Raw genomic sequence first — 17,196 nt, forward strand, 5'->3', positions numbered from 1 at the left:
TATTATTATTATTATTTGTGTGTGTGTGTGTGTGTGTGGTAAAATTACAACTTTGTTGGTAGCCTAATGCCACTGATGCATAATCTTTTCGTCTGTAGGCCTATATGTTTAACACCTTTTCTTTTCTTTTTTCTTTTTTGTGAAATTTTAGGCTACATGTTTGATGTAGCCTAATTTAATTCATGTAGATGTCTATCTGTGTATTGTTTGATGCATTATAATAAAACAATAATTGGATAGTTGTGGTTTGTTATTGGTCGATCTCGTATGAGTGACAGATTGCCCCGCCCTCGCGCCAGTAAACACATCATCAGAGAAAACAAGATGACGATGCAAGAGGGTTTGTTGTTTTGATTAAAGATTACGAGGGCACATTAATAAAAATAACAAATTACAATAAATCATTAAACGTTTATTATAAATACATCAAAATTGTATTCAAAAAATAAAAAAAAATATAAAAGAATTGTCCATTTTGATTTGATGGTGACTTTAACCTCACAGCGGAACGTTTAATAGGAACCATGTACACACGAGAACTGTTTCCGCCCGGAGGTGTGAGTGTCGCAGCCCTTAAGAAGCAAGGACCGCCACACGCCATTGTATCAATTTGTTGCATTCAAGTCTTTTAACTTTAATTTTATTAAGAATTTATGCACAGGTAGATTTAACAGTCCACTGTTAAATCATCGACTCTCGCTTTTAAGGAAAAACTTTTTATTTACAAGTAAGGACATGGCAACAGATTCGTGGGCCCAGGCTGTCGATGAACAAGAAGCCGCAGCGGAATCGGTGAGTTGAATCCTCAAACTGAACACAATCATTATAAGAAACTGAATAATTTAATCAAAGATTTTACGAAACACAACAATTCACTTGGCTGTTTAACAGTGCCGTTATATTTGTAATCAATCAATTTTAAATAATGCTGTTGTCGCAGTAACAACACAAAGCATGCTAACTTGGGTTCAGATCAGTTTGGGCGCTTTAAACAAATAGCCTTGTGTGTGTGTGTGTGTGTGTGTGTGTGTGTGAGAGAGAGAGAGAGAGAGAGAGAGAGAGAGAGATACTGTATAATATTAGTGTAGTATTACTGTACTGATATTTTAGTTGATCTTCTGTAACTTGTATTGCATATCCTCGACAAATTTATAATACCTTTTTAAAGCTGTGCATATGCAATCGTAAAAAGTAATTTCACTTTAATTTACAGATAAGCAGCTTGCAAATAAATGAAAAAGATGACAAGCCGAAAGCTGAAGCAAATGGTAAGAAAGCTGAAGCAAATGGTAAGAATTCTTGTTCCTCAATACTTGAAAACATCACTAAGTGAGATTTGTATTTTTGTGTTTTGCGCTTGTGGATTCCAATGATGAATGAGGTTGTTGATTTTTCTTCCTTTCTCTTTATTAAGGGGCGAAGACAGAAGGAAATGGCAATAAAACCGAGGAAGACGATAAAGGTGATTTATGATATAGACCGCAGCATCATCACATAGTCTCAGTCTGTTTTCTTCTCTTATCTAAGTTCAGTTTGGTTTGAGTGTGTGTGTGTATATTCTCTTCATGGGAGTTGACTAAAACTGATCTGAATTGCAGACGACAAGGCAGCACAGTCACTGTTAAATAAACTGATCCGCAGTAATCTAGTGAACACGACCAATCAAGTTGAAGTCCTCCAGAGGGATCCGAACTCTCCACTGTACTCGGTCAAGTCATTTGAAGAGCTGCGATTGTGAGTTTGACTGTTGTTACACCTTCCTGATTGCATTGCAGCTTTAATGTGTGCAGACTAATGTAATAACTAGATGTAATTTCATTACTGACCAACTAAGATATACTTGGAAAAACACAGATCTACTTTAAGGGTGTGTATACACTAGTTCACTTCTCTTGGTTCTTTTGGTTTAGACCAAAAAAAAGAAAATGGCTGCTTTTCCACTGTCAAACCAGTGTGATCCAGGGCTAACAGTGTGATGTATGGGGTCAGTGGCCTCGGACCTCAAGCACAGAGGCCAAAATCATGTTTTGTTTCCACTGTTGGGCCAGTAGCCCCGCCGTACTGCCCTAAAACCTGCCCTTAACACGCCTCCAAAGAACGTCACACAACCTCACCATTTCTGACCCTGGCACATAATGGGCAACATATCTCCTATGATGAGAAAAAACATTTATGCTTGAGCATTTTGTCCTTTTTAGGGTCGCATCTTGTGACATCATGTCCTGTTTTTGGTTTGTCTTTGATCTGTTGCAATCATTTTTTTTGTCAAACCTCACTAGAGTTTGTTTAGAAGCGGACTGAGACCCACCTTTTAAGTTCTCGGCCTGCTTTTTTGGTGCACATCAGGGTTCAGATGGCAGTGGTTACACGTTTTATACTTTTTTCATTGTTTCCCAGGAAACCTCAGCTGTTGCAAGGAGTGTATGCCATGGGTTTCAACAGGCCCTCCAAAATCCAGGAGACTGCATTGCCCATGATGCTCGCAGAACCGTAAGTTCTTTATTTAATCTATTTTTCTTCCATCCTAATGAGAGCAGAGTTTGAACACAACACCTTCTTCCCCTCCAGTCCACAGAATCTCATCGCTCAGTCTCAGTCAGGCACGGGTAAAACGGCTGCCTTTGTGCTGGCCATGTTGAGTCATGTGGACCCTGAAAACAAATGGCCTCAGGTATGTAACGCATAGGGATGGGTATCGTTTGATTTTATTTTATTTTATTTATTTTTTTCGCTACCGTTGCCAAATCGATACTTTTAAAACGGTACCGGTGCCTGAACCGATAGTAAAAAAAAATAAAAAAATTAAGAGCCTCAAACCGATGGTGAATGACATTAAAGAATGGCTTTTTTTATTGAAAAAAATAAAATAAATATTCTTAAAATTGAACAATTAAAATTTTAAAGTATACTTTAATATATGTAAATAAGTAGCCTAAATAGAAAACACAACAAATTTACATAACAAATTCACAATAGAACCGAAGCCACCTAACCCAACTACAATAATTAAACACTAAAAAACAGTTACCGTACTAATAACAGCTAAGTAGTCTGTGTTTTTGGTTTGCTACAAACCAGCTTTAAATTTCAGCAATTCTTTTGCAGAAATATGGCCACATTTTTGCCTTCTCTGGCCAAACACGACACCTCTCCTGACTTATTGCATGTCCTGCACAAGGTGAGCGTTATTTTAGAACGCATCACCTTAAATGCCGTGACGTGAAACCCCTCGCGGAAGAAGAACGCCGTCATGTTTACAACTGTGACAATGAGCGCTCATTGGGATTAGATGTACGCCGGTCTGTTGTAGGGACACCGACTTTTCACACTAAACATGACGCGGAACAAAACAAACATAGATTGATTGCCGCCTTTTTTTATTTTACAAACTATAAATGTATTGTTTTGCTAGTACTTGTGTATTTAAATGTCTGAAACCTAAAATAAACTTTATGTGGTTAAACACTGAATAGCTCTCTCTGGCTGAGCGCCAGCCAACGCGAGAACACAGAGTTAACGCGAACAGAACGTTGTAATCACACCAGTGCGATCGATCGTACGCGTCGAAAGGTTAACTAGCGATCACATGCGGTGATGATGCTTCTTACGTCTGTTACCGAGAACCAGAGGGCAGATATTTCAACCGACAGCTGACGAGCTGAGGCATTTAAGTGGCACCGAAATCTGCGTTTTAATTCGGTCCGGTTACATACCGGTTACTTGGGTACCGGTTCCATATCAGTACCGGGTTTCGGTACCCAACCCTAGTAACACATAAGAATCAGTGGATGAAATACATGCAAATAATGTTTTAGTGTTAAAGTGACTCTGTCTCTCTTTGCCCAGTGTCTGTGTGTGTCTCCCACGTATGAGCTGGCTCTGCAGACAGGCAAGGTCATTGAGCAGATGGGGAAATTTTACCCTGAAGTCCAACTAGTGTATGCCATCAGAGGAAACAAATGTAAGTGCTTTTATATTTTGGAATTAAGGTTTACTTCATAACTCTTTAGCAACACGTTATCTACTGCATGTTTCCTTGACTTTCAGAATTTTAGTTGTTGACCCCATTTTAGGGCTGTGCAATATATGTTAATAAAATCTGTCGTGATATGGTTTAGTGCGATTGTCAAATCACGCAGGCTACGATTGAATTAAATGATGCGCTACCCTTTCAGACTTCATGCGTGTAAATGAACGCTGTGCTTCACTCTGAAACTAACAGCGCAAAATATGTATTTGCCGACAACAGGTCAAAATAAAAGCTTGGTTTTCCGTTTGAAAATAAAATTAAGATGTAAATATTAGTATTTTAATTTTACAACTTTTTTAAACTTTATTTTACAGTACAATAGTATTACAATATTTCTTATTTGGTTTAATATTTGTATGTAACAGTAATCACAAAATCAATTTATATTGAATTGGTTAAAAACAGCAGGAATGTGGCCTATGAACTCTTTTAAAGTTCACTTTATGGTTACTTAAAGAGGTTTTAGTTGGTTCTTGGAAAAAGCAAACACAAATATAAACAAGTTTTTTCCAAATCATTTAGTTCTACAACAATTTTGCACTCAAAGTCCTCAGTGCAAAAGTAATATTTCCGTTAATTTTTTTTTAATTAAAAATAATTTCCAAATATAGTTTAAGTCATCTGCTGAAAAGTCCTGTGATCTTTTAATATCGCAGAAAAACAGTGTTTTCCAATATCGTGCAGCCTTTGAATGTCCATGATGTCAGCGTCAAAGGATAATTAAATATTTATTACTTCGGATTAGCATGCAATAGTTGATATTGGCTGGTGTGACTGTATAATTGTGCATGTTATTGAGCCGTGTGTGTTTTGTTTGGTCCAGTGGAGCGTGGAACAAGACTACAGGAACAGATCGTGATTGGCACTCCTGGTACTGTTTTGGATTGGTGCCAAAAGCTTAAATTCATCGACCCCAAGAAGATCAAAGTGTTTGTGCTGGATGAGGCTGATGTTATGATCGCTACGCAGGGCCATCAAGACCAGAGCATTCGGATCCAGAGGTACGTGATTTCCCTCATAGTTTGCTAAATGTCTACAGTGGCCTGAGACCGCATATCTCAACAGGCTACTTTCAATAGGTCAAATATATTAGCAATACTTTTAGCTGTAAGCAACTGAGTAACGCTGTATACGCTGATTTCACGCAGCCGCCATTTTGAAATTGAAAGTGAGGCTCCGGCAAAGAGTATAGAAGTACCAAGAGGCGAAACTCAATAGAACGTTCCATTGCAACAAACGCACCCATGTGCAGAGCTGCAGCTCCGCCATCTTGGACTGAACGCAACACAGCTGTCATAGAATTGAACGATACCGGTTCAAATTCAAAAGCGGTTAAATGAACTAAATAGTAGTTTCTAGTTTTTAATATCTCTATAGCAGACATCCCATGTCTCCCGGAAGTTCCGGGAGTCTCCCGCATATTGATAGCGGCTCCCTGATGCCCACAAATTAGCTAAAATCTCCCGGAATCTAGAGCGAGCGAGCGAGCAAGAGCGCGCAGCTCCAAACCGTGTAACGTTAACTTAGAGCACACGGCAGAAAGGGTGAGGAAGCGAGATATCAACATATCAACCTAAAATGTGGAACACAACTTGTTCAGATTTTTTGCTTTCATTTTCTTGCAGTTCTAGAGTAAAATATATTTTGTAATATATCTATTTTATATAAAATATAAATAATTATATTTTGAAATTTGTACATTTTAATAAACTCAAACTTATATAACTTTTTTTCTGTTTCACTTTAATAATTTTTCACTTCAACAATAATCTGACAAATGTCTTCTTTAAAACAAGACCAACCATAGGTCTATATTCCAAATCATTCTTGAATTACAACCATTTAAAGGTGCCATAGAATGTGAAATTGAATTTATCTTGGCATAGTTAAATAACAAGAGTTCAGTACATGGACATGACATACAGTGAGTCTCAAACACCATAGTTTTCTCTTTCTTATTTAAATCTCGTTTTTGAAAAACACCCCTGAAAAACGGGCGAATCTCCACATAACACCAACTGTGACGAAACCGATGGGAAATATGTACGCCTCTAAAAATTTGCATATGCCAGCCCATGCTCAGTGCCAGGCGAAACTGCACAGCCGAATCATCAGAAGTTCTGCAGGTGAAGAAACAAGCAGGAGGAGGATTATAGGGAAAATGGCAGATCTATCTATAATCTATCTATCTATAATCGGATACCGCTACAGTTTAATTCGAAGTTGTTTAGTTGCTCTGCCCATTTCACCACGGACTGTTACAACAATATCAAGCAGCCAGGCTTCTCTCGGCGTCTCAAACGGACGAAGGGGGCAATTTCAACTAGGGGTGTCCATGGTTAACCGATTAACCGATTAACCGTTAAAAATTGCGTAACCGAGTGAAACATTTTGCTCGGTTAAGTGGCGTCAATGGCGTGCATTGAATTTAGTTGTAATACATTTTTGAACCACCAGAGACCGCTAGACCAGTTTTCTAATATGAAGCGGGCAAAGAAAGCGCACGTCCGAGAGTGAAGGCTGTGCGCGAGCCAGAAACAAACATAGTATCCGCGCCACTGATCGCAGCACAATAATATCTGTCTGCAGAGCCGCAGAGCCACAGCTTTACCCCAGCAGTTTTACCCCGCGCATGCGCAGTTTCATCACAACAGTTTTACCCGGACTCCCGGAGAGTCCGTTTACCGTTACATTAACCCATACAATTTGTATTATGCATTTCCTAAACATGTACTTGCTAATCAAACACTTTATATGAACAAACTACTAATCTATAAAACACAATCGGTCTTCCGACCTTTTACTATTGTGTTGATATGCACGAGGGAGAGAGAGCAATACAGCGCTCGTGTTGTTTGAAGGCGGTGAGAGTGCGCGCGCGCGCGGCCGGGGCTCTCTCACAGTTTGTTCTTATGCGCCCTGTCCACTGATCTAAATAATTAGTTGTTACGACGACTTATTTGTTCCCTCGTTTTAATAAATCGTGGACACGTTGAACTAATTCCCTCCCTCATTTTGATTTTACGAATTACAACGTGGCCAAAAACAGTTTGATACTATTAGTGAATGCTAAAGACCTATTTTTTGTGAATTGGTGAATATTTAGGTGAATTATTTCGTGGCCACGAATTAAAAATAATTATTAAACTGTTTTTCTTACCTGTGAAGATAGCTCTTCAGTGAAGGCCGACTATTCTCGTAGCCTACAGCTTTTTATTCCTTTTTTTTTTTTTTTTTGGTGAATTGTTTCGTGGCCACGAAATAATACCTCAGCACGTTTTACAAGACCCTTCTCGATCGCAGCGGCAACGAGCACTTTGATCATTTGATTTAAAAAACAAAACATTTCAGCGTTAGATCGCCTAAAAAAAAACGAACGAATTAAATGAATAGTTAACTGGAGATGTTTTGTTTATTTGTATTGGTATTCGTGCCGCGAGATGTTTCAAAAGTGGTGGGGACAATATCGACCTTAGAAAATAGTGTTGGGGACATGTCCCACCCGCAAATTACGCCTATCTGGGGTTGCGGCGCGCACACTATGGTTAACCGAGTATTAACCGCTAAGGGCCTCGGTTAACGGTTAATGAAAAACTTGAAAACGTGCAGCCCTAATTTCAACTAACGTTATATTCCCGCAAGCGGCAAGTAGGGATTTTATTAACGATAATTTACATTGTGTTATCTAGATCCAGCGCGATATTGTTTTTTCCTCGAGAGACATCATGGCTTGCAAACGAGCGAACGAAGCATGGCAGTTGCTCAGTGTTTGGTTGTACAAATGAACACAAAAATATTTTTTTGCTCCTTCATCCGAGCCTCTGGAGAACCATGAGTTATGTGAATTTCTGATGTGTAATTGTTCAAATTCAGACAGATAATCTTTCTTTCAAAGTCGTTCAACACTGTTTATGCATCAGTATATCGCGTTGCAGTGATAAGATCTTCATTCACGCGATCAACAGGCTGTCATCTGCTCAGTGCTCATCACTGAAACCTTTTATGTGATGGGAATAGATCTAAATACTTAAAAAAAAACTTCTCATGATTCGTTAATCCCGATAGCTGTAATAGTAAAAACATATAAAAGCTGTAATAGTAAAAGTTTTCCAGATAGCTCTACATGTAATGCCAGATATTTCATATGCAAGCATGTCAGCCAATCACAGCAGTGGGCAACAACACTGAAGTCTCACAGCAGACACGCCCCTTCAAACAGAGTGTTCAAATCAATGGATGAAATCAGGCTAGGAAATATGCCTTTTATTTCTAAATTATAACAAATTTTGATCTAAAAAACATACTAACATTATAAGGGCACCCCAGGAAACATTATAAAATAATAAAATAATCCATTCTATGGCACCTTTAAGTTTGGATAGTGATTTTCATGTTTATGCGAAAAAAAGGTGACAGTTAAAGGGTTAATTTAGTGATAACAATGAATTAATAAAGCGGTCATTTGCCAGGTTAGGTGTTCATGTATCTCTGAAAGTATGCAATTTAAAAAGCCCATTTCGAGTCTTGACAATTTCGACCAAATACATAACGTTAGCAAACTGTTACTGCGGTTATGGGATAGCTTACATTAACGTTACAGCACCTGTTATCGTTGACGTTAGCTCACTTTAAAGTTAATAAAAACCTTTTCTACTTTACCTCTCTGGATCTTTGGGGAATCTATGAAATGCTAGTTGATTGGTTGTACACTGGTAGTTGTTGCAGTTGATGGCAGAACACTGTTTTCTTTGTTTCCAATTATTTCCAGTAGGGGTGCACCGAAATTTCGGCCGCCGAAAATTTTCGGCCGAAATGGCATTATCGGTTTCGGGCCGAAATAAAAAAAACAGCCGAAAACGTAAACCGAAAATGAATGTCACCCGCCCCTCCCATCCGTGCGCAAGCGCTTAGGTTTCACTCACGGTCGAGCTGTTATCACGCGTCTGCCTATCAAAGATTAAGCATGTCAAAGGGCTGTCACTTACTGCACAATCGATCGGACCAACCAACACAAGTTTCGAAAACGAAAATAGGGAATCGATTTTAACGGCCTTCTCTCGGAGCGCGTCCAGCTCGTCACTATACGCTCGCAGCGAACGCGCGTCACACAGCAACTGCAGGTTCTGACACACACACACACACACACACACACACACACACACACACACACACAGCCTATTTCTGCATAATATAGTGCATAATATGTAGCCTCCAGTAATGTTTTTCATTGATGTTATGGCAGTCCACATTGCTGACTTGTGCGCGTCTCAAGCGCCCTCTTTACGTTCGTCCTAATGCCTGTTTAGTTGTCCATGGATTTGCCTATATTTGCTGTTGAAAACGGATCAACGCCAAATATAGGCAATTTACTAACGATTCAATGAACACTTTGCCTATGTCTCAAAAATCGAACAGGATTTTTTTTTTTTCACAAAAGTGACACCCCTATACGAGAGGACACCAAAGTTACAATATGTAACATTTGTTCTGCAAAAATCTCAAATTGTGGATTTTTTTTGCACAATTTTTAAAAAACTATATTATTTGATGGAACATAAAACTTGAAGAATAATAATGTATATTTATTGTTAAAAATATTTTGTTTTATGTAACTGTTAATAAAAGTTTGATTATTATATTGTGATTTTTCATTTCAGATCCATTAAATTCAAGCAATATATATATATAAGTTTTTAAAAAGCCATTTTCGGCTTCAGTTTCGGTTTTCGGCCAAGTGCATCCTAAATTTTCGGTTTCGGCCCAGAATTTTCATTTCGGTGCATCACTAATTTCCAGACATAATGTTAATGCTGTATACGGTAGTTGTGCTAACGGTAAAGCCGTTGGTTCAGTCCAAAATGGCGGCCGCGCTACCGAAGCGACACCTAGTGGCTGTTGTCAAAACTGCAACGGAGTTTCGCCTCTTGGTACTTCTATACTCTTTGGCTCCGGTGGGAAGAACCCCGGAAGTAAAGATAAACAACAATGCCTTTGGACTACCAACCTGAAGCTGCTGCCGCAATTTACACTATTGGATGTTAATATCCAATATAGGATATGTATATAGTTCATTCCTGCTTTTTTTACTTTCTGAATTATATAAAAAAATATTTTATTTATAAATGAATTTCACTGTATATAGTCTAAAATATGAAAGAAATGTATGTACAGTTTTAGAATTGACACAACATCATTAAACACAATACGCCATCGCATTCACAACTCTCCTGTGATTAAAGGCGACACTTCCGGTTTTCTTCCCACCGGAGCCTTGCTTTCGATTTCAAAATAACGGCTGTGTGAAATCAGCGTATAGAGCAAAAACGAGCATCTCTCTTATAATAAGCATTTTTTGACATGACGCGCCACAACTGTTTGAGGCTGTCTACACACACACAAAGTAAGTCCTATAAACAGGTATATTTGTCTTTCTTTCATGTTGATGCTGTATGGCAGGGGTGTCCAATCCTGCTCCTGGAGGGCCACTGTCCTACAAAGTTTAGCTCCAACCCCAATTAAACGCACATGAAGCAGCTAGAAGCTATCAAGTCTTACTAGACATACTAGAAACTTCCAGGCGGGTGTGTTGAGGCAAGTTGGAGCTAAGCTCTTCAGGACAGAGTTTGGACACCCCTGCTGTATGGTATTGAAACGTCCATTGTAGTGTGTTGCATCACAATGCCCTATTCTCAGTCTATCCTGAATTAGGGGCCGTTCACATATCGCGTCTAGAAACACGTGGAAAGCGCGGCCGCGCCGATTTCTCCTTTCCACAAGCGCTTGCGCTCCCATGACGTCTGTCGTTGCTATGCAACCATGAACTGCGTTCTCCATGATGACGAGGAAGTATCAGCAAAGGATTAATTGATTTCTAGCCCTTGCATTAGCTTCACTACTAGATGTATTTATGGAGATGAGAAATAAAACCCGCCTTGTACAGCTATGATCAGCTGTTCGGCTGAGCTTTCGATGTTACGGAAAGGTCGGTTGGTTTTCGTCACATGACCTGCGGTCATCTCGCCGAGGCATATGCGCGCCTGGGAAAACGAGCGACCGTATCGCTTCTATTATGAGCGAGCTTGTCGCGCGCCTACATTTGAAATAACGAATTTGCACGCGCAAAAAACGCGATGTGTGAACGGCCCCAAAGTCAGGAATCGAAATGCGTGCGTCTTATCGAATCCCTGTTTTTTGGAAATTTGTTTTTGGTTCTCGACACCCAACCCTACATGTAATGCGTCAGTCATGGTCCCACACCAGCTAAACCCCCTCTGGCTCCGCCTGCTACAGTAGCCACGCCTAACTCACGCTATTGGTTGAGCTGGACAGAGACTGTCAGATCTGAGCGAACTGCTCTCGATGTTTAGATGGTGCCTGGGAGACTCAATGTTTACACTTTTGGGGAAGATAAACCAATGAATGGCATACTAATCATAAGCCCTATTCGCACGGGATTAGTATTACCTAGGGACCTCCGGTAATTTGTAATAATCGCAGAGGTCGTCTGTGATTTTTATCCCGTGCGAATCTGCCATGTCTGTAAAAATTCCCCTGAAAATTACCTACCGTATTTTGGCCAACACAGGGGTCCTCTGATAATACCAGTCCCGTGCGAATCCCCATGTCTGTGATTTGGGCTGTTTTTCTGTGAGCCTATCGTTTTCTAAAGAACGTAATAACCATTATGGGCCGTTTAACAGTCCATTTTACGTCTGTATTAAAACTATATTAACAATAAAATCTCTCGATATGATCTACTCCAATCCGATTATAGTTTTTCTCCAATAAAAACTATGAAGTGCTGCAAAAGAGAAAACAAACTACAGTAAAGACGTGATCCGGAAGCTCAACTCGGACCGTTGTCATGGAAACGTCAAATTAAGTATTTTGGCGCAACATGGAAGCTCTTTTGGAAAGTTTGGACGCTTTTTGTGGTAGTGTAATTTAGTAGTCTGTATCGTGGAGCATTTATTTGTCTCACACGGCCTCTAAAGACGTCCATCCTGTAAGTATCTCAAGAAATCAAAGTGTGAGAGTAAAAATTATATAAAATGAAATAAACCAAATAAAATGAATAGAAAAACAAGCCTATCGCGACGTTTCGGTATTCATAATACCTTCTTCAGGCAGGCTTGTTGTAAATATGGACAAAGAATAAAAGAAAAAGAAGATATATTATATATTTATACAATAGCCTACTATGATATTCTATAATATATTTCTCTAATAAATTGGTTTTAAATAAGTTCTTTTTTTGAATTGCAATACTGCAGCGCGATCTTCGTTACAGCACGTTCAGCTAGTGAAGTGTGAATGGGTGGGCGCACGCTGTAAAGTCCGTAAACTCGAGGGAATTACGAACATTTATTTGCCCGTGTGAATGAGCCACCAAAAACACAGACGTCAGGGGGTAATTTCTTAATTACAGAGGTCCAGGGGTAATACTAATCCCGTGCGAATAGGGCTATAGTCAACAATAAACTGGGTTAAGAGAATGTGTTTTCTTTTTAAAAATGCATTAATTGATCAATGTCTTTTGAATTGCATTAAGTATTACAACCTTGTTTTTTATAGGATGCTTCCTAAAACTTGCCAGATGCTCCTGTTCTCTGCCACATTTGAAGAAACTGTGTGGAACTTTGCGAAGAGGATCGTTCCTGACCCCAACATTATTAAACTCAAGCGTGAAGAGGAGACTCTGGACACCATCAAGCAGTATTATGTCATCTGCAACAGCAAGGAGGAGAAGTTCCAGGCCTTGTGCAACATCTATGGAGCCATTACTATCGCACAGGCCATGATCTTCTGCCACGTAAGTACAATATCATTTGTTGAGTTATTTAATTTCATTTTAAAGCACAGAAAGAATTGGCCTAACTAAAGTAATGCATACATATTTCTAAGTTTAATGATATAATTTTCCATCACAGACCAGGAAAACGGCCGGGTGGCTGGCAGGAGAGCTGTCCAGAGAAGGCCACCAGGTGGCGCTGCTCAGCGGAGAGATGCAGGTGGAACAGAGGGCAGCGGTCATCGAACGTTTCCGTGACGGCAAGGAGAAAGTCCTTGTTACCACTAATGTCTGTGCTAGAGGTGAATGTCATTTTACCTGTTATACAGCGCTTAAGGTGTCCAACTCATCTTTAGTTCAGGTTTAGCAGATTTTGCCTAATTGCTGCTTTTGCAAACATTTTTTTTCTACTAGGTATTGATGTGGAGCAAGTTTCAGTGGTCATCAACTTCGATCTGCCAGTGGATAAGGATGGCAACCCTGACAATGAGACGTATTTGCACAGAATCGGGCGTACTGGGAGGTTCGGCAAGAGAGGGTTGGCGATCAACATGGTGGACAGCAGATTTAGCATGAACATCCTCAACCGCATCCAGGAGCACTTCAGTAAGTTGAACCTTCAGTTCCCATATTTAACAAATTAAAGGCATGTCCAGGATCAAGCGTAATCGGCAAGGCTGGGACATTCTGTTGATGTCCCTCAATTTAATGCAAAAATCGTGTTTATAATTCATAATGGGTTAGTCCAATTGTGAATGGGGCAATGGAATAAATTATTAAAATACATAAAATACCTTTGAAAGTATAGTCAAAGTACAGAAACAACATGCACAATAACACAAGGCAGTCACTTAACCCAACATTATATCCAAAATATGTTCTTTATGAAATATAAGCTTTTAATATTATTAATATAATAGTATCAATGAACAAAAATGAGCCGCAGTTTAACTTTTTTTTTTTTTTTTTTTTTTTTTACTCTTTTGGGGGCAGAGTTTTTGTTTTTTGTTATTTAAGCTGTTTAGCAAGGACATTTAGACATTACATTGATCAACAGTGATAATTTATAGTATTATGAAAGATTTGTATTTCAAATAAATGCTGTTCTTTTGAGCCAGAAATTTACCAGCACAGGAATAAAATGCGTTTTACAACATGTTAAAAATAGAAAAGTTTGAATTCATTTGCATGCTGATAAAACTTTAACTTTTGGTCCAGGTCCGTTCTGTTCATGAGTTTATATCTGCACTTTTATATATTGCCATGTTCTTGTGGTTCTGAATGTGGGTTAATTCACTTGTCTGTCTTTCACAGATAAGAAAATCGAGAAGCTGGACACAGATGATTTGGATGAAATTGAGAAAATCGCTAACTGAGCGTCCGTCTTTGTTCTTCTAATAGGACTCTGCTCACGCTACATTTTAATTCAGAGGCTGGAAGAGCTGTGCCAGAGAGGATGTTTACATGTGCAGCAGTTTTATCTCAGATGGTGTTTTTAATGTTTCACTCTTTGTACTTCTTAATAAATTCTGAATGTGTAGTTTTAACATCACTTGTAGGAGAATGTCTGGGATACTGACACAAGGAATATGCCTTTCCATATTAACGATTGCATCATGCACCTTTTAAATTGACTTTTTAACAGCCTGCCTTCACACCAAGTGTGGAAGAAATTACATTGACTGTTATATTGGTTTTTAATATGGGACTCGAAACCAAGGACTTTTTTTTTTGTTGTAATTAAAGTATGCATGGTTCTATGTGTCATGAACAATTTGCATTTTTGGTCAAGTATATTTGTGTTGTATAAAACGGTGCAGCTACATTTGATTTTGTGACACTCCAAACTAGGAGTCAAAATGCAGGGTTTATTTAATCATGAGAGATTGCTGTTATTGTATTGTTCATCAATACTCAATACCTCACAAAGTAAAACATTTCTACTGAAAGGATGCTGGCTGATATTGGCTTTGAATTAAAAGAAATAGTTGCCAAAGTCCTTTTATTAGTCTAAAATCATGAAAAAGCCAAAGATTTGTGCCTCCATTGGATTCGTCAGTACTCGATTTAACATGGAATAATGCAAACTGGTCTATTCATCGTAATGAAATATTGTCATGTATGTTTAATAAGTACAAAGAGTGAAATAGTTAGTATATTCAACAGATGCAGTGTAATGAAAGCAGATGTGTCATGGAAGAAGCATTGTTTGTGATCCCCATCTGCATTGGGTTGTAAGCGATCAGGTTAAAGTACACAAATGCAACTGAGTTTGTAACCGCAGAAGGCTGTGCCACATTCCCATTTACAGCCGCCTTAAAAATGTAAAAGGCAGATGTGAACGCATCTACAATCTCACTGTATACTTCAGGGTAGACATAGCAAATGATTATTTTATATTATGGAATGTTTTAATTTAACCACTCTAAACTCAGCCGACACTGCACTCAGCTCCATTATATACCTATATTTTATTCATCGGCATGTGAGGTTGGGGTAAAGTGTGTCAGTCGCATCTTTGAAGGGAATACTTTTTGATGATGAAATACTAGATTGATCAATACATCTTCTGATAACTTCATTTGTCTGTTTGGTTCAAGCTGTCAATCATATTTGATGTCATATTAAATAGAGGGTTTTATTATTTTTTTTGGCATTTTTTCTTGTGAACAACATTGATGTTAAGTCTATGATAAATGAAAGGACTGTCTAGAAACCAACAACTGATCTGGTGTTGCATCAGATAATAAACGGAGTTGTCTATTATCAAACACATTCCTGCATAATCATTGCTACACTTTTTTGTAAGTATGTAACTGAAATAACCATAATGCTCGAGGACAATTCAGTGATGTTTCCACTTTGCACCACGAGGCTGGTCACAGTGATTTGTCTCATGTTCACCTCAATGAAGATGCTTTTGTACCAATTTAGCTTCATTTATCACTGTCTATTACATGCTAAATGTTTCTAAGATATTTTTTGGTTTTCAACAAACATGCACTTACAGATGACAAATCAGCCATTTGAAATTATTAATAATTTCAATATTTCACCTCAACTTAATGTTGACGACAAAAAAGTATGCATCGCTTTGGAAGTTGTGTTATGACAGACTCGGTGTGTGTTTGGAGCTGATCAGTGTCTGGATGTTACAGGATGAGGAATGTTTGTGCAGATCCAGCATCTCTCAGGTTTGCTGCATTTGTGCTGATATTGATGTCTGAATGATGTATGGTAGAATAAAACTATGAATCTAAGTATCTTTGACTTTCTGTCATGTGTTTTATTTTTTCTAATCTATATAATTTACTATAGGCTATATATATTTAAATATACGTTTAAAATATAATAAAAAATACATATATTTACAAAATATAGCCATAAAGAATGTTCTACTTAGTATGAACAAACAAATACAGAGACATTTCTCAAATCATCTTTTATGTTCCATAGAAGAAAAAATCATACAGGTTTAAAAACATGAGGGAGAGTAAATGAAGACAGAGTTATCTTTTTGGGTGAACTATACCTGTAATTCCCATTTGAAACCCATTAATCTCATGGTATTTAATTGTAGTGTAAATGCATTCATGCCTCCTCTGAGCTGCAATAATAAATAATAAATATTTAAATACCAATTAAAGGGATAGTTCACCCAAAAACTTGCTCACCCTCAAGTCATCCTAGGTGTATATGACTTTCTTCTTTCAGACGAATTCAATCAGAGGTGTAGTAAAGAAATATCCTGGCTTTTCCTAGTTTAATAATGGTAGTGAATGGGGGCCAAGATTTTGAAGCCCATAAAAGTGAATCCATCCATCATAAAAGTAATCCATACGACTCCGGGGGTTAATAAAGGCCTTCTGAAGGAAAGCAATACATTTGTGTAAGAAAAATATCCATATTTAAAGGGGTGGTATAATGCCCTTTTTTACAATATGTAAAACAAGTCTCTGATGTCCCTAGAGTGTGTATGTGAAGTTTTAGCTCAAAATACCCCAAAGATAATTTTTTACAGCATGTTAAAATTGTCCCTTTTTGAGGGTCAGTAAAAACACGTCGTTGTGTGTCCCTTTAAATGCAAATGAGCTGCTGCTCCCGGCACAGAGGGTGGAGCTTCAAGAGCTTGTGTGTGTGTGTGTGAAACTGTTCTGCCTTTTATGTTTAAACTGGAGTCAGACAATGATGGAGAGACTCAAGAAGAAGTGACAACATATAGAATGCAACAGGACGTTTCTGAATGGTTAGGTTATGAATTTATGTTGCTGATGTGGAGTTAACTATCTTCAAGTCTGAATAGCATATTCTGTCATGATAATCTATAAATCTGCTCGTGTGGGAACTGTTGCAAGATGCCTACAGAGTGACTATT

General features: G+C 38.4%; 1 protein-coding gene across 2 annotated transcripts; it reads left to right on the plus strand.

The window, feature by feature from the left end:
• The first annotated feature begins 541 nt into the window (after positions 1-541).
• ddx19b (DEAD-box helicase 19b) lies at positions 542-16,084 on the plus strand. Of its 2 annotated transcripts, none has more exons than XM_084101245.1 (12): positions 542-792; positions 1,214-1,289; positions 1,415-1,462; positions 1,599-1,734; positions 2,398-2,490; positions 2,569-2,671; positions 3,847-3,961; positions 4,854-5,031; positions 12,605-12,842; positions 12,961-13,123; positions 13,236-13,427; positions 14,136-16,084. In XM_084101245.1, the coding sequence occupies exons 1-12, from the start codon at positions 736-738 to the stop codon at positions 14,195-14,197; spliced, it is 1,461 nt and encodes a 486-aa protein (XP_083957371.1). In that variant the 5' UTR covers positions 542-735; the 3' UTR covers positions 14,198-16,084. The 2 variants fall into 2 exon arrangements, with proteins under 2 accessions (XP_083957371.1, XP_083957372.1); XM_084101246.1 differs by having other exon boundaries at positions 1,214-1,268.
• The last annotated feature ends 1,112 nt before the right edge of the window (positions 16,085-17,196 follow it).

Source organism: Abramis brama (assembly GCF_963993115.1).
Source record: "Abramis brama genome assembly, chromosome: 23".
NCBI classification, from domain to species: Eukaryota; Metazoa; Chordata; class Actinopteri; order Cypriniformes; family Leuciscidae; genus Abramis; species Abramis brama.